The sequence below is a fragment of the Pholcus phalangioides genome, unplaced genomic scaffold (genome assembly GCF_987345545.1).
Source record: "Pholcus phalangioides strain wild (caught in Gottingen) unplaced genomic scaffold, Ppha-v1.0 ptg000039l_1, whole genome shotgun sequence".
In the NCBI taxonomy this organism is placed as follows: Eukaryota; Metazoa; Arthropoda; class Arachnida; order Araneae; family Pholcidae; genus Pholcus; species Pholcus phalangioides.
In genome coordinates, this window is record NW_028301625.1 from 4737731 (window position 1) to 4764087 (window position 26357).

Consider the following 26357-nt stretch of genomic DNA (forward strand, 5'->3'; position numbering starts at 1 on the left):
TCTCAATATGTTCACTCTGCAAAATATATAATAAAACAAATGTTTTCGGTGAAATTCATCAGCCATGTTCACATTTTATTTAAAAATCAATGTTATACAAGGATGACGTCACTCTCCGCTACCATACGAAGGTTTTTTAACAACTGGCTGTTGCGTAGATATATTTTCGAAAGAGAGAAAACTCAACTTTCCCTGCGGGGAATCGAACCCACGTCCTTTCACTTTCCGGGTGTACGCCCTAGACTACAGTGGCACCGAATCTCTCAATCTTTCCTTGGAGCTCGTGTACACTGAAAGGGACCGTACATGGACGGCCGGACCAGACTCAGGCCAAGCTCACAACTGCTGACGCTGCCACCAGATGGCTACTTAGTCCAGCCACCAGATGGCTCTGTTAAGTCGCCATCTGGTGGCAGCGCCACAATATCCTCAAAGATAAATTCATAGTTGTGTAAAATATTTGCTGCCAAGCTTTCTAAATGATCGCAAATGCAATACGTAATTGGCAATATGCAATGCAGAATATTAAAATAATGTTTCGAAAATTCATTGAGAGTGTATTAGTTTTATGCCAAAAAGTATTGTAAAATATTTTTGAAAATGTCCGTTGTGTTGCATATAGAGCTTCTTGAAGTATGAAATGACCTGCTCATCCACGTATGTATCACAGAGTGTATAACAGAAATTGTATTTGGGGGCGTGAACATTACTATGATGAAATAAATTTCTCTCTCCAATCAACTGTTCTTTCAAATAAAAAAAATTGTCAAGTGGCCACGGACTGCTGAAATATCGCAAACCGAGCCGTTCGTAAACCGAGGGTTGACTGTAAGTGTAATATTCTGACAAAATACAAATATAATATCACTGAAACTAATATCAATTCGTCAACTTATAGTTATCGACTTATGATAATTACTTGTACCAACGTTTTTGATGAAAATAACAAATTCAAGTAAGCTCCGACTGAAAAACAGAAAAAAACCGGGTTATTTTTGTATGTCACGTGAGTTAAGACAGTCCTGTCTGCATATTAACCAGAAAGCTCCATTCCTAATTAATAATACAAGTTTGTTTGCTTTGCTGTAAAAATGAGAAAAAAAACTAACCATTTTTATAAAAATGTTGGGACGAAAAATATTTACAGAAAAATACGGGACATATGGTCATATTATTCTGTGTGGACATCGTAATGTCCCGTTTTTGCGATGACAAAATATGGTTACAATAATTTTGACTCAGCTTGAAAAATATCATTTCTTTCCAGTCTGTGACGTCAGGAGAAACAATCATTGAATCATTGGGAGATTATACTTGACTTGACTTCATCATTGAGTGAATTCAAAGAGAGAGAGAAAGATAGAGGGAAAAATTTGTCGGAGGTATAAAAAGTAGGGAGTTTATCGGAAGATAGAATTTCCCTATATTATTTCTTTTTTTAAATAGACCCACAACAAGGTTGCACTTGGATATCGTCGTCTGTTCGTTTTCTCTCTGTTGTCGTCGTCTGCTGCTGTTGAGAGTTTACAGTTATTTGTGTATTTTATACATTTGTTTATATTTCGGTAATGTTAAAAAACTAATCGCATGAAATGATGGATTCCGCAACAGTTGAAGAGAAATTCCATCACGCTGTTGAATTGATTAAAAGTCTACCCAAGACAGGTAAAACTTTCGATTTTTTTTACATTTAAAACACCTCAAACCTTTATACATTTATTTTTGGATTTGAATGTATTTGGTTCAGTCGAATTTTATGTCATAGCATTGAAAAATACTGGAGATATCGATAAGTCAATGGCTTCTAGATAGAATTTTTTATAAGCTAGATTACTTTCTGTTATCAGATTATTTCCACATGATAAATAGCTGCATCATGGAAGCACTGCTACTTGCTACCATGCAGTTTTTTCCCTAGATAGATTGTTTATCATGGTAATTTCTCAGCAGGACGTAGAAATTACTCTTTCCACATAGCAAATTTATTTTCGTTACTTAGTTGCATGTTTGTAGCACTATGGTGATATTCATGGAAAAATTATGTACATGCTTTATAGATATTATAAGTCATTTAAGTGCTGTGTGGAATGGAAAAACAAATTGAGGCTTATAAGGTTGTGTAACATGAACGTTTTTCATGACGAAATTTTTCCAAAAATCAGTATCTCTATATAAACGGTCAGTTTTCACTATATCTTATACAGTTGCATCTCAAAAGTTCGAATTCCAGATAATCAGAGGCACTGAAAATTTTCGAATTTCCTCTTTTTCCCCTCCAAGAACCCAATTTATTTTTTTCCAGGAATTACTACATAGTGCGTACATATTACAGTAATTTCAGTTTGAAAGGTACTAGGCAGCCCCAGCCCTATAATGGGTAACTGGTGTAATGAAATAGACTCTTTTGAATGGACGTAGACCATTTCAACTTACAGGGGTTGCTGAAAGAGAAGGAAGTTTGACCATTTTCTTTATAATAATGGACGATGGCATTTTTCTCTAATTGATTATGTAAAATCATTGGAAAGGCAATTGAAAGCTATCAGTGTTTCTGTGTCATTAGCCATCAATCCCAGCCCCAACTCTTCTCAATTACTCTCTCATCTACCCGCCCTTTTCACATTCTTCACTTTTTTGAAACACATAGTAATGAGAATTCTCATCTATATCTTATATTCAATAATAAAAACACTGTAAGAGTATGCTGGTACTGTTTTTGCTTGTCTTTTTTCTTTTTTAAGTGAAATCTGCCAAGTAAAATTACTTGCAAGTTATTGTGGAAACTTTTTTTCTCGAAACAAACCTTTTAATTTAAAATAAAAGATCTCCGCAATATTGACACATGTTAAAAGAGTTAAAATTTAACTGAACCAAATATCAATAGTCATAGCATGAAAAATACTTGAAATACCAAAATTTCAGTGGGTTCTAGAGGGAATCTCCCAAGACCATAGTGAGAGGGGGGTTTCGTCTCCCCGTCAAAAGAAGGGGAAAAGATAGCCAAATCTATTGCTCTATCACTTTGGTCCCCCGCCCCCGAATGAAAGTGGTGTCCCTCCGAACAAAATTTCTGGTTACGGGTCTGGAATCTCTTATTAGTTAGATTACTCTATCAGATTATTGCCACATGATAAATAGTTGCATCTTCTTGCTACATGCAGTTTTTCTCTAGATATAGATAAGAGTATTCATCATGATAATTTCTCAGCATGACAAAAATTACTCTATTTTCACATTGCAAATTTATTTTCATTACCGCAGAATGAGGTTACTTTGTGATAAGTTTTTGATTTATGCAATTTTTGTGGTACGTTGAAATAGGTTTTTAAATGAGAAACAATTTTTTCTGATATTTCTGTATCTCAGGTACATTCTAGAACAGAACCAAATTTTTAAAGTTGATACATAAGTAACAATGAATTTCGTTTTTTGTCACAATTTTACCCCCATAAGGTGGGGTAACTTTGTTACAGCCTTATTCTACATAGAAAACACATTCAGAATTTTTTTTCTCAGAATTTTACCTTGCAGTTCTACTACTAAAAAGATGCCGCAAGCAATCTACCTCAATTTTTCCACCTAACTACCTACTTTTCCCCCCTCATTTTTCATCTAGGAATTTGAAAAAAAGTGCAAAATAAAGCACACATTATCTGAATAGAATTTTATTTTTTAAAGTTAGAAAGGGAAAAATAGGTACTCCAATTAACTTTGATAAAGACCACAAAATGCAATTAAAATGGAAGGAGGAAAAAATTATATATAAATAGAGGATGTATCTATGGTGAATACAATGTTCATGACGTTCCTTCTAATTCAGAAATCTGGTAGATTTCTCAATGCTCCACTTGTTTTGGCATTTCAATGGTCATAAGTTCTCTGGCTAGATAAACAATTTCCATCTTTCCGAGCCGGCCAAACCCACTGTGTTCTCTCCTTTGCCATGCAGTTGATAGTGAACTCATCAGCATCTGTGTTGATTTTAGTCAGCTGCCCTGGATAGAAGTCACTCTCATAATTCACCTCTATGAAGTCATTTTCAAAAGCATTACTTGTCACTGCAATGAAAAAAGTTGAAAACTGTCAATTGTAACTGTCAATAAGTGGAAAACACTTATCACAAGGTTACCCCACAGTTAGTTTTTTACTTAAGTACTTTTCGTATATCAAATGTTGAATGGATTTTCAAAAATAAGCTATAAATGTATGGCATTGTCAGCAATTTTGGCGAGTAAAAATAATACTCACACATGGTGCAAGAAACATTTGGTGATCTCCAGCAAGTTGAAGTTTCTGCAGATTCACGAAGTGTCTCAATCAGCTGTTATCAACTAATAACAGAGCTCTGATTGAGACACTGGTGTTAAAAAATGGCGCCAAACACTGTGCTTATTTGTTAACACTTATCATTCTCCACATGAAGTTAAAGAAGTTGATTTTAAAAACCTCCTCTCATGCCAAATTTTCGAATTTGAATTTTAAAAATGTGTTTGTCATAAAGTAACCCACTCTACTGTACTTAGTTACATGTTTCTAGCATGACAGAGTCATTTTTATTTCCACAAGCAAATTTTTTTTCATCACTTGCTAGTATGTTTCTAGCACTATGATATTTGTGGAAAAATTATATGCGTGCCATTATATATGTCATTTAAGAACTGTATAGAATGGAAATATAAATTAACACTTATACGGTTGCGTAACATGAACATATTTCAGTTTTGAAAAAAATTCAAGTATTTACAGCGGTACCTTGAGTGACCAGTTTGAGTCATTCCTGAAAGTTACTTGCAAGTTATTGAGAAAACTTTTTTTCTTGAAACAAACTGCTAATTAAAAATAAAGGAGATCACAATATCCACACGTGAAAAGAGCAGAGCCGTAACTGGAAATGCAAATTCATTGTTGCCCACCTTCCACATAATTTTGAACAGAAAGACAGTTAACTCCACACCCTTCCTGTCCGCTTCGGGAGCACCAGACTCCCCTAGTATTTTGTGGGGGACTCGGTCTTCTAACGAATTGGTACACGTTGGAATGTCGTGTACGTATAATTACCAGATTCGAAAACTGAGAAAGGAGGACGCCTGCGCGCCAAAAAGTTTGGGAACCACTGCTGCAAGATATCCCCCCAAAAAAAACATTCTTCTAGCTCAATGAAAACAACATTGTATTTTACTTCTGGTGGTGAAACATTTGGAAAAGACAATTTCCTTACCGCCCGCCGAGCAAATTTTTTTCCTTATAGATGTTTTTTTTTTTTTTTGCGTGTGCATATTGCTAAATCAAGACTTGCTGCTCCTCCCGTATTGAAAGATTCAAATCGAAGCGTATTTTGAAAACGTCAGTCATATTATTTGAGTGTCTCGGCTGGAGAGAGTTCAAGGAAAACCCATCGAGTTTGTGTAACAGGAGGAAGTTGTATTTTATTTTTCAAGCAAATAGTATTGCCTGTCCTTCAAAAGTACTCTCGAACGCATGTTAAGTTCTTGCTTTCGTAAGATAGTTAATGATTAGGGTTTGATAGTCACGTGTCGTTAGTAACAGCATTTGAATCACTAAATAAAGACTGATGTCTTTTTATGACTGTGAATACAAAATCGTGTTCGTTTTGCAACTTTCAAAAACTGGTTTCGGTCTGATTATTATAGTTGATAATATCGATTATTTTAGTTGAAAAAAAATGCTGCCCATGATCCTTTTAGGAAGGACGTCGTTTTTCCCCCATACAGGCCGAAGGCCCGTTACAGAGATATTTATCTCACCCACCATTGCGAAAAGTAGTTTTCTCTTCGATATCGTTTGATACGTTGCATAATTGAAATTTGGCATACTTTTGTCAATCTAGAAGCAGGACTTCAAGTCAGATCACAATTACCCTTGAAAAGAAAACACTTCATTGCTCAAAACAAGTGAATCATCAGTTTGAGGAAAGGGAAAAAACTTGATTTTCGTGAAATAAAAAAAAAACCAAACAAAACTTTCCTACAATTTTAAATTTAAATTTTTACGTGGAAGAAATAATGCGTAAAATTTATTAGTGGGAACACACACAATATCCCGTTTTTGTTCGCATGATATCCGTTGGTTTTAGCATTGTAGTAACTGATCTACTAATAAATTCGAACTCAATTGTTATCAGGTCATTTTTGTTTCCTCCTTCGAATTGATTCGATAACGGAATATGATGGTTTTGAAATAAAACAACAATTTGTAAATATATTTCTGCGAATTTAAGAAAAAAGGTGTTCAACTATAAAAGGTAGAAAAGAGCTTCCCGTGGGATATCACAAAAAGATTGTTTTCCGGCGAATGAAATGTTACGAGACTTGACGAGCTTGTCTAGGAACCAAAAAAAGACATTCTTTGAATGATTCATTATTCGTAAACGTAGTATCTGCAGAGTCATCTTGGCGAGATCGGGTGCCCGTGCTCAAAAATCTTTTGGGCCTTCTTTTCACCTTGATGTAAAAAATGTCTTTCAACGGTAAGATTGCATCGAATTGCCAATAATAAAATGAAATGAAATATTGAAGTAGTAGGTAAAAAATGTAATAAATTCAGAATTAATATATGTATGAATGTAGTTAACATCGATTGATTTTTTTTTTTAATTTTCCAAAATTTGGATACAACTAATTTAACTTAAGGAACACCCATTAAGACGTCACTGGGTTCTGAATAACCCGATTCCGCCTAATCCGTAGCTTAAAAGAGCTGTTTCAGAATTGCTTGGAATATAATCAGATGTGTTGCAATTAGGATCATCGATCCGAGAATTCTTATTGATGAGCGGCTTAGGTTTTTTTGAACATTGTTCAGCGGTGGTCAAAAAATCGAATAGAATGCTTTATTTCATTCTCGGAAAGGTCTTTTCGCATTCTCCTAGAGCAGACATCTTTAACCGTTGCTCGCGAGCACCACGGTGCTCCTTGCTTGTGTCCGATTTCGTGCTCACGAACATTCGATTAACTTTCCAAATGAACACCTTGTACAAATTGCATTCAAGGATTGAAATCCTGATTTGATACATTCGTATGTCAAATTTACCGTGAGGAAGCTCCGTCTTTTTGATGATAGGTACAGGCAGTGCTCGTGACTCGATCCTTCCACTTTTCCGGGGCTTAGTATGTCCTGGACTGGGGTATGCCATCAGATTTTGGAGACCATACTTACAGAGGGACATTGACTTGGTCGAGGGGTTGCTGAGAAGAGCCACGCGTGCTCTTGATGGCACGAGTCTTAACCCTTACAGCGGTAATCTCGAGATATCTCGTCAAACTTGATCTGCTTTATTTCAGTCACCCCGAAATATCTCGGGTTCTTAATACGCTTTTATTTCCAATGTGGTAGTTATAATGCGGATCAGGAAAAATTTAAAAACCGCTTAAAGGGTTAAGGTATGAAAAGACACTTGATTTTTTTCAAAATGTTTACATTGGAAGAGCGCAGATGTTGGGGGGGGGGGATATGATTGAAGTGTTTAAAATTTTCAACGAGATGGATAGAATGGATCATGAGTTATTAATACATCGTCACTCAACTGCTTCGACAAGGGGACATCAGTATCGATTGGCAAGGGATAATTCTAGGTTGTGGTATGGCAGGGAGTTTTTTCCAATAGGACACTGTGAGTAAATGGAATAGCTTACCTCCGGGGTTCGTGAATTCTAAAACAATTGATATACGTTTAAAAAGAAATACAACTAGCATATTGGAATAAATCGAGAAGCTATCCATACTTAGCTAACACAACCATAATTTTTTATGGACAGTATATTTATATTTTTTCATAATTTTTTTTTATTGCTGTTATTGGGTTACTGTATTTTTGATATTGTTAAGATACAGTACATATTCGACGTCCATATTTTTTATGGGCATCTTTTTTCAGTAACCTGATTGGGTATTTTGTGTTAGGATCGTCTCGAAGCACGGCTTTTCAACTGTGGAGTAGGTTTTTGTGAGCTGGAAGTATTCTAGCGAAAATCGGAACATGGCCTTAGAACTTAACATCGTTAATAAGAATGAATGTTACGTTAAAGAGATATGACGTTTATGGAATTTAATCTGAACATTTCTGAAGATTGGGAGAAACTGGTGTTGAACGTTCTTTTTTTTTCAACGCCACTTTTATAGGACTACTGATAAAAATACTTCAAAAATCAAAACGTTTGACATATACCCTCACAAACTATAGCTTGTCTCCCATTTCATGCCTTTTGCAGACTACAGTAGAACTTGGTTGAATACGGGTAAACCGTTTTCCTGCATTTAATGTTGTTTTTTCCTCAACTTTCCTTCGTTTTTCGAATTCAAATATCTCAGTGAATATTGCACTTGGAAACGTGGAATTTTTTTTTGTTGGCATCAGGAGAGATACACGGCAACAACTTTCTAATTGGGTTTTGGGCACACGGGGACTGTACAAAAAGCTAATTTCTTTTTATTTTAATAACTATACAACCCCTTGCAACATGAATGACATACCTGAGTACTAAGCGTTATTTGGATACTTTTTCTAATTGGAATTATGCCTCTAGGATCAACGGTTTGCCATTAAATTGTCATACGCCCTATTACCTATGCATCCTGTATAATTATAAATTATTAAAATTTGGGAAACAGTTTCGTAACTGATGATGAAATTTTAATAATTGGTAGTTGATATCGGATGTGAATGTTGATGATTAAGTTGTGCAATTTGTAGTCATTTTACAGATCCATGATAGATTAATTGGATAATTCGAATTTTTTTCGAGTGACTTTGGACTTCAAACTAACCAAGTTCGACCATGCACATGACAGATGCATACGGAATTAAAAATTGCAAAATATGATTGACTTGACTATCAGTTTGGTCTCTCCCCGCCCCCCTTCCCCCGCAGAAAGACATTTCTGACTGCTGCCCTGACATGAGCATATTGACTTAAAAAGGAATGAATGGGGAACAATAATTCTTTTCTCATACCAGTCACGCTTTATCACATCGTTATAATAAGCCTTTCGTCATGTTAATTGAAGAAGGTATTGTATATCCTAATAAAGAAACTTTAGATTTAGAGAAGGTGCAGTAAGAGCCAGTAGTTCTATTAATAGTCTCACTGACCTGCATATCGTCAGGAATAGAACTCTGACCATTCAGTGAAGGAATAAAATCCCGAGCCTATTTAACGTCCCTTGCGCTTTAGTAATCTGAGATTTCATTTTTGTGAACCATGATGGCACACTACATCGTGTTCTACTCGTGAAATGTTTTCCCTGAATCATTCAGATTGAATGACCAACTTGTTTTTCAGACATGAACCATATCGAATATTTCTGGGGCATAATGGGAAAAAATATTGTTCGTCATTTGATCATTTTTGTCGCATCACGGTCATTTTCTTCTGCACACGAGGGCTAATTAGACTGGAACCTACAATTTATTGCCGATTCCGAACGCAGCCATTTTATACTCGCTGAGAGATTGGTGCGCTAACCCCTTGGTGTGGGACTCCCTGCGGTAGCAATCTTTTTCTGTGGTGACGTCGCCGTTTTGTACTTTTGTGTCATTAAAGTTTCTGACTAGGACAAGCTGGGTATCGAACTCGCGACACCTCTACACATCCTTTGGTACTTTAGGCGAGTATCTTATCGACCTGAGCTACCGCGCTCAGGATTGTGTTGTCTATAGTTCTCACCTCCCGAACAGTCCAATAGTTGGACTGATCATCTGCTAAGTACCGAATGCATATCCCTCAACCCTTCATCAATTCCATGTCTCGCCGCTGTGCAATATCGGTTGCCTAATCTTTTTCTTTACTCGCGTAATAATTTCCGTCTCGAATTCGCACTTTATATAGGCCTACTAGCTATAATGCCCGGCGCTATACCCGGGTTTTCTTTAATTACTGGGAAAATTGAAAAAGTGACAAACCATTATAAAGTCATATGCATGTCTGAAACGCATTGCTAGGGAACCATGGTAACCAAAGTAAACATTCCGAAAGTGATTGTTGAGGCCCAGGAACCATTGTTGCTCGACAGTTTTTTGCCCATTTGAAGTATTTGCCCATCTCTGACAAACTTTTAAAGTAGCCTATCGTTTAAGTTAGGCCCCGTTTGGTATATATGCAAAATTTGGCGATGATCAGTCAAATTGTAGATTTGTATAGAGAACATACAGACAGAAAATCAATTTTATATATATAGGTAATGAAATCACCGGAATTGTTTTGTGCAATGCCATTGCGAACCTAGATTTTGGATCAGTTCTCGTTGTAACTTCTAAAGAATTTCGATGCCTCCTCTTGTTTTAACTAATTTGAAAGAACTGATGATTTATCAAACAAAGCAGTTTTGTTGCGATTGCGCTTCTTAAAATTCTTGCTTAAAAAGTTCGTATATGCGGGATGCATCGTATTTCGGTCTTGTGCAATACCGGACACATGACTGTGCGGAAATATTACCGGGGACGTCGGAAATACTTCCGACCAGTGGGTGCTCACACAGGTGTACACCCCCTTCCCCTGAAGGATATCAAAAATTGAAAACGTATTTGTAAAATAAGTATTTAAACATTTTTTGGTATAAATTCTGTATACCATGGGTGGCTCGAGCCTCGAGGCAAAATTCTCACCCTTGCGAGATATTGGTTATGCGTCAATGGCGTATAAGCCGCATCAGTGAAGCAATCCCGAAAATTTGCAACTGTGTTCCAAGCTAGATGAAGTGCATAAAAAATTAGTTTTCTACGAGATTCATTAATGCACTATAGTTCGAGTGTTTTTACAGACACGCGAAACACATTCTCTCTCTCTAAACTTTTCTGCAACTATAATTTTCTTTACTCCTGATTTAATACTTTTCCCTATAGCAGTGCCTTGTGCCGGTGGCACAGCCCAATAGCCATCCCTGTTTATATGCTGTTACAATATATATCTCTCATCATCTATTTACTCTTCGGCTCCAGTACTTGATAAATTTATTTTTTTATTTCCCGTGATATAAGATACTTTCGTAATAATTTCTAATAATTCATTATTGGAATCTTAAACAAGAGAGTCATGGTTTTTTCTTTATAATTATTTTTTCTACGAGCCTAATCTATGAAAATATTTTATTACGCAAATCTTTTAATTTATACAAAATGTTTTCAATGGTTACTTGCATGTAATTATGATAGGATAAGGTAATTAACCAGGCAGGTGACCAATTAATTTCTCCTTTTTCCCCTTTTTAAAAATTTGAAGCTAATAAAATTAATTTTCCTGATTAAAATCACTAACCAAAAAAATTGACAATTAAAATAATTACTAATTAGTTTTAAAAAATTGAAATAATTTGATAAAAAATTGGCGCAACGGCGTGTACTGTCGTAACCACCTGACTGGTTAAGGTAGATGGATACTTTTGGAATAGCATACAATAATTAAAACCTGAAAGTGTTGACTGTGAAGAGGTCAGCACACTAAAAATAGGGTCTTTAAGCAGACTGTCGAGCCATCGAGAGTAAATTAAATTTCAAATATTCAAATTCAAATTTCCTTTATTTAAGATTTTTAAACACAGTTACAAAACATTTAGGGGCTAAGCAAGCTTGTAAGCCCACAAAACAATATCCGATACATATCTGTCGGCATAAATAATAACGAGAGAAAAAAAGAAAAAAAAAAACACGTACATATAACACCAAGAAATAAGTGGCAACAGGAATGGAATTGATAAACAAAAAATTTTGGCATTTAGCAGCGTATGCAAGATAAAAGAAGATTACATTACAATATCAAACAGATAATTTAAATCTTCTTGAGTTAACAACCAAGATTTTAAATTGATAAAAAAAGATGTACATGAAAATTGTTCTTTTATTAACTGAGGAAGTAAATTAAATATTTTGGGAGCTAAATAAAGGAAAAATTTTTGGAAACGAGTTTTATTTGGCCTTGGTACCTGTATAGTATGACGTCTAAATTGCATTCCAGACTTATGTAATTTCAGATTGAGATGGCCACTTCTTTTATAAAACATTTTTAAACTTTTATAAACGTACAGATGTTGCAGAGGGAGTAGCTTTAATTGATTGAAAAGTGGAAATGTATGCGTGAGTCTATTTTTACTCAATGATACGGATGAAGGACTTCTGTGTGACAAAAAGTGAAGAAAGATTGCTGAAATACGTCTCACCCCAACATATAATGCCGTAACTCAATCTAGATTCTACTAACGCAAAATAAAGAAGTTTTAAAATAGATTGGGAACATTTATTCCTGATAAAATAAAATTTCCTAATGTTCCGATTTAATTCTACACTCAAATAATTAATATGTGTTTTCCAGGATAGTTTTGAATCTAAAAAAATCCCTTAATACTTAAAGGTCTTTACTCTACTATTTACAACTGTGCACATACAATCCGAGATACAGCCATCTGTCACACTATGATATTTTAGGACACCAAAATCATCGAAAGTACCGGAACCAAATAACATATATTTAGTTTCATCTGTATTTAATTTTAAATTATTATTTCTAAACCAGATATTTATTGAGTTAAGATCATTTTGCATGTTATTCCTCAAGTTGATTGAAGAGCTTTCAGAGTAACAAAGAGCTAAATCATCAGCAAAAGCAGTGATTTTTCCTTTCAAATTAAAGTTACACAGGTCATTTATATATATTAGGGATAAAATAGGTCCGAGTACTGATCCTTGAGGTACACCAGATGTAATTTGTCTTTTAGAACTCAAAACGGAATTTACTTTCACACTTTGAACTCTGTTAGTAAGATATGTTTTGAAAAATTCAAGTGGCAAACCCCTAATTCGTGCATATTCTAGTTTCGTTAGAAAAATACTATGATTAACGGTATCAAAAAAAAGCTTTGCTGATATCTAAAAATAATGACGCAACTTTACAATTATTGTTATCTGCTATATACACATTTGAAAGAAAATTAACAAGAGCGTCCTCTGTACTTTTTGCCTTTCTGAATCCAAATTGGTTCTCACTAAAAAAATTAATGCCGTCAAGAAATTTAATTATTTTTTCTATGACCTTTGAGAAGACAGATAGTAAAGAAATCGGTCTGTAATTATTAACATTCTTTTTGTCCCCTTTCTTGTGTATTGGAGGAAACGATTGCAAGTTTCAGGCACTCTGGAAATTCGCCAGTGATAAAACTTAAATTAAAAATAAACGATAAGACATCACTTACATATGGTGCAATGCATTTCAATGTTATAGAATTAATTTTGTCAAATCCTGACGATTTTTTGGAGTGTAAGGAATTTATTATACTCAATACTTCATGACTATCCGTAGGGTATATAAAAAAGGCTTTCTCAAAAAAATTTAAATTTGAACAATTTATTGAATTACAATTATTAGGATGACTATTGTTACAAAAATTAAAAAAAAGTGATTAAAACATTCAGCAATATCAATTGGATTCGTTATTTCACCAGTTGTTTCAGTAAAAACCGTGTCAATACTGCTATATTTATCCTCACCAATTAATTTGTTAATTAAATTCCATTGAGATTTTGAATTACCGTTTGCTTGTATAAATGCTGCAGTATAATAGTCATTCTTATTTTGTTTTATCTCATTGTTTAACATATTTCTAAATGTCTTGAAATTATATCGCAGCTCAATATCAAACGGTTTCTTTTTAATTTCTTTCAATAATCTATGTTTAATTTTAATTTTTTCATAAATTTTTTTCGTAATCCAGGGTTTTCTTATTCTTTTATTATACTTTACTCTAGTAGAAGCATCAACACAATTATTAATTAAATCCAAGAAAGTATTCATTGCCGACTTTGCAGATAACTTTGCAACTGTAAACAGTATCCCACGTAACCATTTTTACAAGATCAATCAATTGATTTTTATCAAGATAGGTAAAGCACCTTGTTTCACAATTTGAGTCATTGTTGTCATGATCTGTTTCTAAGTAAAATAAAGCCATTTTATGATCAGTTATGCACAAATCGAGAAGTACAGCTTTTTTTTAATTTAAATTTCTGGATCTACAAAAAATATGATCTATGCAAGTTGACGTTTCATCGGTTTCTCTAGTTGGAGAATTAATTAACGATTCAAATCCAGATCTTGACATCAAATTCACAAAAGTAATTTGGCAAGTACCAACCAAATTTATTCTGGCGCTAATCATAACCAATTGAATTAGTATTTAATCATGCCAGAGCACTGGTTATAAATTTTTCTACAATCCTATGGGGAGGAACAACAATTAAAATGATTTTTTTTTTCAGTATACGAACGGCAGTGGCGGCTGAAATGAGGTGTGACTCATGCAGACTCACGGAGCCACAGAAGAGGCACCAAATCAGGGTTAAGGGAAAAAATGATTAGAGAAAAGTTTGAAAAATTTTCCTAAGGGTGCAACGAAAAAGATGTTTGCCTGTTCTAGCATTTTTCACGCAGTCAGATGCACCAACTTCAGGACCGCAACTAACTCTTGGGCTCGAATACATCATTAATTTATTATCATGAAAATCTATACCGCTGTAAAATATTTCATTTCGTACTTTAAACAGGGCCGTAACTGGGGGGGGGGGGCAACTGCCCGGCAGTTTTAGGTAGGAACAAAGAACTCCATTACAAAATTATCAAATTTTAAAATTGTGTGGGCGGCAAATATCCTAGTTATGGCCCTACTTTGAATAGTGATAAAAAAAAAATTCAAAAATTAAAATACATAGGCCTAATAAGGAAATCGTCGGGAAAAAAGAATTTCACATGCAATATAGAATTCTTTACATTTCACAAACACAACCTTTTCTCGTCAATCTTCATTAGATTCAGCTTACGTACCGCTTATTTTTCAAATAATAGGATTAATAATGAAAATTAGAATACACCAACTCACCCTGATGTATTTTCATCGAAGAAAAACTTTGCAAATTTACACACTCGAGCACGACAGTTTCAACTGTAAATCTATCGATTCAAGTCCGGTAATTAAGAAAAACAACACTTTGCAGTCAAGTTTCGAAACAAGATCACTATCACTGATATTATCACTATTAACAAGATATTATCACTATCTAGTGAATTCCCCTGTTGGAAAATCCAAATATGAAATGCCTAGATCTTCGATAGAGTGATTATGTTTGTACTTCATCTTCACACTAATGGTTCTCAAATGAGAAACAGTTTCTGTACGAAAAATCTAGAAAGATATCGCTGATAACAGTTTCGTTTAACAACGAATTATATCAATCTTATCACTATCTAGTGAATTCCCCTGTTGGAAAATCCAAATATGAAATGCCTAGATCTTCGATAGAGTGATTATGTTTGTACTTCATCTTCACACTGATGGTTCTCAAAGTGTGCTTCGCGGCTACTAGTTACACCGCGGTGAGCCGTCGATATTGATGTGTGCCGGTTCGGTGCTTTGAAGCGATTCTTTGTTAGACTATTGTGGGGAGCTGCAAAGGGACAAAAGCTTGAGAGTCACTGGATTACACTAAAATTTGTAACGCACCCATGTTCAGCTCCAGGAACGGAGCTGAACGCACCATGTTCATCTAAGAACGGAGGCTATATTGGCAATCACTATGGCCAGCAGTAAATATGGGTAGTACTATCTAACATGTAAAAAAAAGAAGACTAAGCAATTAGTGCAATGCTGTTGCTGTAGACACAACCATGCTGATAACATCCAATCACAATAAAGAATTAATTTACCATTGGCAAAATCGGCAACCAAAAGAATCTTCTCACAAACTTCACTGATCAATACTCAATTCAACCCCAGTCACGGAAGGGGACGGACATGCATTTGTGTGCTCCGAACACTGTCGGAGAATGTACTGCTCTCTCTGACTAGCCGGCCCGCAACATGGCAAGAACGAAGAAAGGACCCAGGTCACTGACTCAAAAAGCAGCGAAAGAGGGTTACTGCTAGCCCCACCACAAATCGCTTCTAGTCAATGACTTGGATTGGGACCTTCTCGCAGCCAGCCTAGATGCAGTTAACGATAGCATTCAGTCACTTCATCAACTTCATCACTCATCAGGAAGCGCTCACCCAAGCATCAAACGCAGCCCATGCTCTTCTGGATGCAATCCTGGCCGAACCATCATCACAGGACTTCTCAACGTGTGCCTACCCAAATGGTCAAGCCTTTGCTCAAATCCTGACTAGCTACCCTGCAAACCCCAGAAGCGCTTTTGGCAAGGCCTGGACATTACGGAAACTGAAGGACACGTGGTGCTCACTCATTCCGGAGCAAAAGGAGCCACAAAACTCCGCCCAAAATTCTTCTCTTTCCAGGTCTCAAGCTAACGAATTACAAGCTGAAATTTCCCTCGCGGAAATGGACTCTTCTCAAACCTCTCTTTTCAGGTTCAATGGTCATCATGAGACAACTGAAATTCGGGAAATTAATATTTCCGAGGTAATCGCAAACCAACCAATGGAAACAGCAGAATCATTGCCTGCAGATTCAGTCTGTCCTGAAACGATGGAAACATCGATTCCTAAAGAAAAAAGCACAGCTCCAGCAGACTCTGTACCAAGCAACACCATTGGCCAACTATTCTATCTGATCCAATCAGGTCTCGGGGGAGAATTTGTTGCTCTCTATATCGATTAAAGGAAAATGGACTGATACCGAGGCCCATCTGTCAACGCTCTGCTCGCATTCATTTCAGGCGAAGCTTCACAACCGAATTATTGAAATCAAATTTCAATCCAAAGATGATTTTGCTGCCGTTCAAGCATGGCTAACCAAAGAAAAGATCATCAAACCTCCTAGAGAAAAGAGCTCAAATTTCTTCTCCGTCCTTCTCAGGGGGCCTAGAAGGCAGTATCACAACATCCGAAATAAAGCTGGCCCTTGAGAAACCGGGTTTTTCACCTAAAAATATACAGATCTTTCGGAAAAAGCACACCACAAAAGTCTGGAAAATCTCTGCGCAAAAGCCTAGAAAACATCGAGATTCTCAAACTCCGAATCCTGTATCATCTAGACATAACCGTGGAAAAATTCATTCGAAATTTTCACGCCTTTAAATGCCGTCAGTGCCTCAGCTTCTCGCACTTCTCAAAGACCTGCTCCAACGCATACACGTGTATTAAATCCACGGACACTCACGAGTCCGGACATTGCAGCAAGGTGCGTGGAACCGACCCTCCGACGTGCGGTCTCTGCTTTGGACCACACTCAGCTAACTACAAGAAGTGCCCAGGATTTTTAAAAATTCTGAAAAGAAGTTCTACCACCAACTCGGCACCAGAAAAAACCAAGGCAAATCCCATCGTAGACCAGACGTATCACTGCAAAACTCTAGTCTCCAATACATCTTTCCTGTCATCTTGAAATACAAAAAATTCCAGGAACAAAGAGGGTGAACACTCCATGTGATCAGAAATAGATAACTGAAAAAAATTCAAAATATTTAAGAAATTTTAATTAAAATATCATATTGGTATATAGAAAAAATACCCATATGATTTTTTAATTAAATTCTTTCATTTTAAAATGCTTTTTAAGGTTAGTATAGCAAGATTTTTCGGAAGATATTCCTTGTATATTCCCTATGGCCTCCCGCAGCAGATCCTCAGACTAAACTTTTTATGTGCCCTTCTATAGTTAATTTGCAATGTGTAAAACAAAAAAATAAGAGAATCGTCCCTTGCCTCCGGGTTGAAACCCTGTTAGCGATCTGACCCTGCCCAATAGTCTTTTGCTATACATTAATGTAACGAAGTTTTTTTACATAAAAAAATTTAGATATCAGTGGTTCTAAAAGTGGGTGTCACTGAGTTTGCAACATTGATGCGTGCCTATTCCGTGCTGTAAATTGATTTTTTTCAGCACTTCTAGAAGGTGGAGGAGAAATGATGGCTAGAACCATGAGGGCATGGCCCCCTCAAGGGTTGGGCTGACAGGGTTTCAGTCCTGGGGCCCAGGTCGATTCTCGTAATTTTTTTGTTTTTCGCTCTATAAATTCGTTATAAAGGGGCCCGTGAAAGTCAGGTCTGAGCCCCCCCCCCCGCAAAAGATACCATTCTAGGGGCGGGCATCTTTTGCGCCCTCACAATCTCATGGCCTCCACATCCTGGAGGGACCATGCGTGAGGGAGCCGTGGTTGGCAAACACTCGAGAACCACTTGATACTGTATAAGTGGAACTATTGCTTACTTAGTTGCTTCAAATAAAAGAAGGTCCAAACACTTCCCTTGATAAGCAGTTTAAAGCAGCGGGTTTATCTACTCGCGGAGCCCATTTTAGTATATAATTTCTATGGCTGAGCTCCGTAGGTTCGTCTCTTTTATTTATTTATCAAATTTACTGATTTATATTTTCTTCGAGTGACTGCGGTGCCCTTCCGGAAGCGCACACGAAGCCCCAAGGACTCCGCGGAGCACTGGTTGAGAACCGCTGGTCTAAGGAAATAAATGCACGCACAATTGCACCACTGTCAAAACCTTATAAGCAAATTATCCCATATCTGCCGGCACAGGCGTACGCAGAATTTTCTCGAGGGAGTGTTTTCAGATTTTTTTCCCCTTCTGAACCGTATACTTAAACCCCGTATACTTTATAACTGTAAATAAAGCTGTACAAATAAGCGCTGGATAAGTAGAGCAACACGACAGAAGACGTATAGGGTGAAGAAAAAAATATTTTTTAATTTTTTGTTAGGTTTTTATTTACTGCAAAACACTGTGGGTGCTCAAGCAGCAGCAGCACCCCCCGGTTCTGACGCCACACCAAAACATATGCATCTGGATACCCTCCATCTCTTAGGCAAAACAGGGAAAAGGGACAAGCAAAAATGTGAGAAGGCGGGGGGTGTGGGAGCACTACAGTAAAATGTTTGCTGTATCGGCGCCTTAAGTCTCTATCAGTTGTGATGGTGATGGAGACTCCGGCGAGAGATTCAAGACGCATAGAGAGGATACAGGCAGTTTTTCCTTTAATGTTTTTTTTTTCGTGTTCGATATTTGCGGGGAAAAAAATCAGAAATCTATATAGGAGATTTTTATTTCTGAATTAATTCTGTGAGTGCTCTGCCCCGACGCCACTGAATATTACGTTACATCAATCAATTCCTATATTTTGTGATTATATGCGAGGGAGTTTAGTGTTAGAGAGCATATAACACGTCATAGTTGCATCAATTTTTATATCCTTCGATTCGTTTAAAGAGAAATTATCCGGGGGAGGGGAGCGAAAGAATAATTGAAATTATGCAAATGCGAGATTTCCTCAGAAGTGTTACACGTACGGAAAGGAATTTTTCTATTTACACTTCGGAAATTCATGATAGTGAGTAAACATAGAAGTATTATTGTATTTTTTTTTTTTCCATGTCCCCCCGTATATAAAAAAAATTCGATGCTGAAAGAAGGAAAAATAAAACCAGTTCTTTTTTCAACTAAGCAATCGCAATTTCATAAGTGAAAGGAAAGAAGTGCTAGCTTCAAAGATTGGTGTTTTTTAGCGTGTTTATCATTTCAGATCAGCGCAGAAGTTTTTTTTTCCTCTCTTTTTTTTTTTTTCTCATGGTGTGCAACTACCAAATTGTGGCCTCAGGTCATGCCGTGGCAAGAGAAGGTTGTGTCCAAGTAGGAAGAAGGGGGTGTGGGGTTCTAGGTCGAAAAAAATAAAGACCAAACATTTCCTCATTCCTTCTACACTGCCGAACGACCAACAGGCATGAAATCATGGGTAGACGTAGAAAAAGCTATAAGCGCTTTCCGTGCTACCTGTTAGTGGTCAACAGGGCTGTCGCTTCGTTTGTCTATCAGCTCTTCATGGGATTTATCATACAATTCGCATTTTATGTAAATACAGCCAGTGTCGTGGTAAAAACTGTCGATTTATAGATTAAAAGATAAGATTAAAGACGAAGATTTGTTTTTCATCATTCTTGCGACATAGACTGATTCCGGTTGATTTTGTTGTGTTTGTCACACAAGTTGATTCATCACCGGAATGAAGTATCTATCCTCTAAGACAGTGGTTCTCAACCTGGGGCCATATGGCTCCCTTACGGTCCTGGGATATTCTAGGGGGGCCACGGGAGAAAATCAGAAGAAAGGTGTTCCACGACAGGTGGTGAATGTGTTCCACGACAGGTGGGTGTCATAGAGAACTGTGAAGAGAAAAGCTTTAAAAATGAAACTGGTTTGAAAAATATTACTACTTTCAGAATTCATCAGATCCGTCCATAGAACCAGAAGCATCTTAACCCTTGGGTCTATGTGGGCATGACCGGGTTTTCATGTCTATAATGGAGGGGGACTGCACTATATCTAATTTTCATATGTAAGCTGTTACTTCCAGCTAAGTATGGAGGGCCGCCAGGGCAACGGTTGATGTGTTGGGAGGGTCGATTTATAGCGCATGTTCGTTGGATCGTCCCGTATTTTACACAGACCGTTTTTTACAGTATAATTTGACTCCTGGGAGAGATGATAATCCCCCATTTGAATCCGTGCCTAGCCAGGATTCCAGAGATTGATCTGATTAAAATTTCATAATTAAAAATAGAAAGTATCTCACTTCTTGGATAAGGGTAGAGGGGGCCCTGGATAGGACAGGGGGGGGGGCCACAAGAAAAAATGTGATCCATAGGGGGGGCCATGAGCTGAAAAAGGTTAAGAAACACTGCTCTAAGAAATCTGCACTTCAAAAATTTGTGCAGTACCAGGTTTTTCTTATGCATCTTGCTTTGCATTCAAGTTAAAGTTAATAGTGCTATATTGGTGGCTCGGTTTGACAAGCCTGAATTGAAAACCGGACAAAGGCTGTTCGAAATCTACTTCAAATTGCAGGCATTGGGCTAAACCAGTGGTTCTCAAATAGCGCTCCGTGGTTCTTGTCTCCAACCTCTCTGTCAGAGTCGTCGCGAGGAGTTGGTGTATTCATGTGTGCTTATTCAGTGTTTTCAAGTGATTCTTTTCTTGACTAAGCCGCGGATAAACGATGATAAGGCCAAGGGAGCCGCGGGTGGAAAAAGTCTGAGAACCACTGGTCTAAACGAGTGAATAGTAGCTGCAATATTATCCACTAGTTATGGATTCTGCTAAATTACATTCATAAATATTTACCATTCGCAACTTAAACCGATCTGAATGAAAATGAATTAATAAATCATGAATTGATAAATGGTTTTCCATGATATAGATTAGTCAAATAAATGATTTATCAGCAATAATGCGCGTCACTTCAAGTACGGGAAAGGTTTGCAGGTCTTGAATTATTTTTCGAACCGTAGGCATTTAGAATGTACTAAAGTTCCTTGTGCATATTCTGTATATGGGTTTCCGAGCTTCCAGTAGTATGTATTTTGATTATATATGGATTATATGTCCTCTTTTCTTGATTACCTGTCACATTTGTTTTTTTTACTACGAACTGGGTAATGAGGGCGACGCTTGCAACTCAAGTGGTCTTTCAAGCACAGCGTTGCTTTGTCTGACTAACAACGAGTAAATAATATTCGTGACTTTTCTTACGTGTATGAATCAGTTGTGATATGTGAAATACGCATTTGTAGATTAAGAGGTTATTTCAAACCGATGAAAATGAATTAGTTGTTCAATGACTATATGTATATAAATATCAAAAACGCCCTTGATTTTATTCTTTTTTTTTACCCCAAAAGTTATTTCGGTTAACGTATCAGATGTGTACATATATTTAACTATAAATCAGGACTGTCTTAACAGAATCACAGACTATCGATCACGGATTTTTCTGGAGGCCCCTACCTCACTGGAAATACCTGCTATCAAAAAAAAATGTACATACGCACTGTCGAAAGTTTCACCTTGTCTGATTTTCATGAGGCCCTTTCTGCGCTTGAGGCCCCCGGCCGTCGTACTCGGGTGAGCCCAAGTGTTAAGACGGCATTGCCTTCAATGTGCTATTTATGATGGGAGTTATTGTTTAAAGTTTCGACCTTTCAGTTTTGAGGATACCCGTCTGCTTTGATATTTAATTGCAAATGATTATACATCTGATCTCCGTTTCTTCTTAACTCTTGGGTGACTCTTACACTTTTTTCCTATTAAAATAAAAAATAGTCGATACCCCCCTCCCCTTCCTCCCCCGTTGAACTTGATGTACAAAAGTATTTTCAAAGACCTTTTTAATGAGTTTACTTGATCAATCCTTTGTTTTTTTATTCAAGTCAATAAAAAAAGTAGCACAGACAAAAGAAAATCAGTTTACTTTCAAAAACTTCATTTTATTCGTCTTTGTCCGGAGTTGAAATGAAGACTAAATAGCATCTGCTTATCTTCTGCTGAATCAGTTGAAGCTGCTGCATTTACCTAATATTTTCTAGTTGTTATCGTTTTCTGCATTAAAATGCAAACTAATGCTGCAAATGGGAATTATAAAAAATTAACTTTTTTTCTGCATCTTTCAGATTATATAAGGGGATTTCTCAATTTTTGAAACAATGCTACTTATAGGCTTTGGTAGATCACTTTTGGATATTGTTTATTGGCAGATCTACCTCTGTATTTCACATTAGAAAACAAAGTCGGTGAAACAACGATATACATACTATACAATTTAAGTCTTGCGTTCGTAACCAAAAGTTGCTAGTCGGTCTTTCTTTCCCATTATTCTACTGATTTTTCGATTGATATAGACTTCATAGAGTAAATTATGTCAATGTTAATAGTGATTGCTATAAAATTTCTTGTTCGACTCGAATGGCGTTAAATTTTTTGTATTGGCGTATTTAACGATATTTTTAATCCGTGTATTTATTTTTATTGGATGTAAATTATGTAGACGTTATATTGGAATGTGTGTGAGACAACTATACAATGGTCTCGTTTAAATCGCAAGTTATCTTGATTTCGAATCGCATTATTATTTCAACCACGTTACATCTTTTGCTATTGTTATCAGAACTGTGTGTTTGCAAGTCTGATACACAATGCGTCATTAGTTTAAAAGAAAGACAAAAATTCAACCAGTTTTCTTGTATCGGGATAGAAACAAGATCTGCAAAACAAACAGAAGCAGAGTAGTCTAGACTTGGAACTTCCTATAGCTCATGTTTTAAGACATTGGTCACTGATTCATTGTGTTTGTAATCATTGGTGCGTGACTATTCTCAATGCTTTAGTCGATTGCGCAACCAAAGATGTTCGAATATTTTCGCTTGTATAGACTTGATTTTTGAATATAATGATCCTAGACACCCGCTCCCCAGTCTATATGAAAATAATTATGGGAATTTTTGTTTTCCATCACACTTATTACTGTGTCATGGGGAAGTGATTTCTGATAATTGAAAAAAAAAATACCGAGTGTAATGAAGCTTTGGAAACACGATGACTTAGACAACGGACAACAATTTCCAAATTTTTAAGTACCATGCACCTAAACTAAGTATATTTCAAATGTATCTGGTCGGGTTGTTATATAACAAATACACTTTCATAAGTGACTAAACCAAGAAATTTGTGCTGGTTAAATGAATATGGTGAAACCCTATGAATTTAACATATCGCAAGCGGGGAACTGAGTTCTCAGTTCAACCTTGTCTGAGTGGAATATAAAACTCGTTTTTCAGTTGCAGAAAGTGCCGAGTGTGGAATCCTGTTACATTTTTAAAACGAAGGGGGGAAAAAATAGAAAAATTAAAACTTGAAAACTGCAACCAAAAATCTTTTATTAAACTTTTTATAGGGGAACTTTAAAAGTGTACACTATAAAAGATTGATAAAAGATCTTTTACAAAACTTCACAACACCCAATAAATCTATTTTTACATTCGCTCGAATGTAACCGAAATACTCATTGGTTGCGTTTTTCAAGTTTTATAAAAAAAACTTTTACCGGCCTTATGCTGGGATTACACTATAAAAGCTTTATGAAAGTTTTTATAAAACTTGAAAAATGCTACCAATAAGCTTATTGGTTACATTCGAGCAAATGCAACTTACAGACTGACATTTTTTTTGTACTTGTTTAGTATTACCAAAGAGACACAAACGCATTATATCTAGGCATAAAGTACTGTACTTTGATAATTAACTTTGTCTTACAGTACTGGTAAGTTTCGCTTTTCTCGTGTTTGTGGTAGACATTGCTAAAACAGGCAATGCTGTTTACTTGACGATAGCGTTTTACCGGTTATGTGGTTTACTTGTCATGAGAGGGTGGTTATAACTTTGAGATACCAAAATGGAATGGGCATCAAACTAACTATCTATATAGTGGAACTGAATGATGACGTAGCAAGGTGGTCCAAAAAAAACTATTAACGTCCTTGGTGGATCTTCTTTCTTCATCATCCTGACATCATCTTTTAATACGTATATTTTGTGTGAGGATAAATCTAATCCAATGAAAAATCAGTTACGTATTTGGATATCCGTGTCTGTCCCGTGACGTGTCAGTCATACAAACACCTTGCCGGTAAGGGAAGAGAAGACGATTCATTTTTTTCTCGTCAGTATTTTATTATCCATATAATTACCCATAATTTTCAAAATGTATAACGGTTCCGATGGATGTCAATATACATGAAAGTCTCTAGAATGAGCCGTTTTTTCAACTCAAGTCGTTGATCGCTTTGATTAATATTCGAATGTAATGGGAAGAGCTAATGAAAGGAAAAAAAAACTCGTATGTATAATGTTTAACTCCGCTTTAGTTTGTTTCGTAATCGTCATATTAATAATTAGGAATTTCGGCAAATGTTTTTTTTTTTTTAATCAATTTAAAAATTTTCCTTGTTTGATATTTTTTATGCTACTTTTGCTATTTCATGGTAAAAAAATCATGGGATATCAAAACTAAAATTTAAGTCAAAACAATAACATCAACATTGGGAATGAAAATACGGTAATTTCGTTTATACAAGAAGATTCAGAAAAGATGGGAAAAACTTTGAGGTGGAAAAACCTTTTATTCACGGTGACGCATACGGTTTCTTCTTCCCCGGGTTACATTTGCATGCATGGTGTTCTTTTTCTTCCGATAAATTTCAACAGGAATGCCGTTTTAACGTATGCGGAGCGGCCGTTTCGAAACGCGCTAGCGCGTTTGCGTTTCATGTTAGACCATGCATTTTTTGATGACAATTGTTTGTATTGATGTGTACAAAGTTTTTCCCATCTTTTCTTAATCGCCCTGTATTCTTAATATTATAGAACTGCTCAAGTACGTAACGTTGAACGAGAATAGTATAATCGATTTTAAGCTGATTATACGCGCCGTTTTGACTACCGTAACCATTGTAGCTTCCCGTCCGTTGAGTAGGGGAATTGAAAAAAACCGAAAATGCAATTATATATACCACAATCTAATAACACAAAAAAGATCACCTTTTATACTAATGAGAATTGACCAAAGATATATTTTTTTAAATTGATTGGTATCATCTGTCCCCTCATCACGGTCGAAAATCCGAAAACTTGCTCTAAAACAGAATTTGTTTGCGAAATGTGCGAACAAAACGAAATTTTGTGGATTGAATTCTAATAGTGCAGAAATGTTTACTTCTGATGATAATAGGACATACGCGAAATTTCATCGATTTCTGTTGGTATGTTATGCCCCCCCCCCCCCCATAGGGAACATAATTTGAACAATATATTATAAAATGTGATTTTCCTGAAAGTTTCCAACAATATAGAAAATTTATAAATTAAATGGAGTATTGAGACTTTTTTCTATTGGCTGCAAAATCGTTGTTTACAATTTACATTAATCTACATTCTTTTTTGATTACAAATATTTGCATCAGTTTATTAGAGGTTAGTGTGTGGCACGACTGCAGCATTCCTGTCTCCGACAAACACCGGGCCCGAACATTTTCTGGAGCCTCTTGAGCTTCCACTTGTCCTACTTTCTAGGTTTTGCCCTACTTTTTTTACAAAATCCTATTAACAAAATTCGTGTAATTAATTTTAATTGAGGAGGGAATCATCACGCGATATATTGCCAGATAATACAAATGTAGTATATTTCAATTAATCATTCGGCCAAAGCAGAAATTGCATTGTTTTTCAGGTTATTTCGGGGGTGTATGTGGATGATTTGGTTTATTAATTTTTCTTTAGCTTAGTTTGAGGGTTCAACAAGTAGAATAGTCATTAAAAACCTCTGTCTGGATGGGAAAAACTGATTTTGTATTTACTACTTCATGGTCTTCGACAGTAACTTTCATCATTCAAAACTATGGTGCACATTTTGTGTATAGGTGAAACAACAGTTTGCATAACAAAGCAATTGGATACATAGGCCTAAGTTATATACACTATTCTAGGTTTGGTGATTGTGATGCTGCCCAATAGCATTCAATTGTCTTCTGTATTTTTAGGGCATGCACAGAGACAAACAGTATTTACAA

General features: G+C 36.2%; 1 protein-coding gene across 2 annotated transcripts in view; it reads left to right on the plus strand.

Moving 5' to 3' along the window:
- The first annotated feature begins 1412 nt into the window (after positions 1-1412).
- The window catches only part of LOC149065476 (acyl-CoA-binding domain-containing protein 5-like), a 65219-nt gene continuing 40274 nt past the window's right edge, over positions 1413-26357 (plus strand). Inside the window, exon 1 of one of the 2 annotated variants that reach the window (XM_089253968.1) lies at positions 1413-1665. In XM_089253968.1, coding sequence (XP_089110094.1) covers positions 1593-1665 — 73 coding nt within the window. In that variant the 5' untranslated portion in view covers positions 1413-1592. The remainder of the gene's footprint in view (positions 1666-26357) is intronic. The other variant, XM_089253966.1, reaches the window with a different exon arrangement.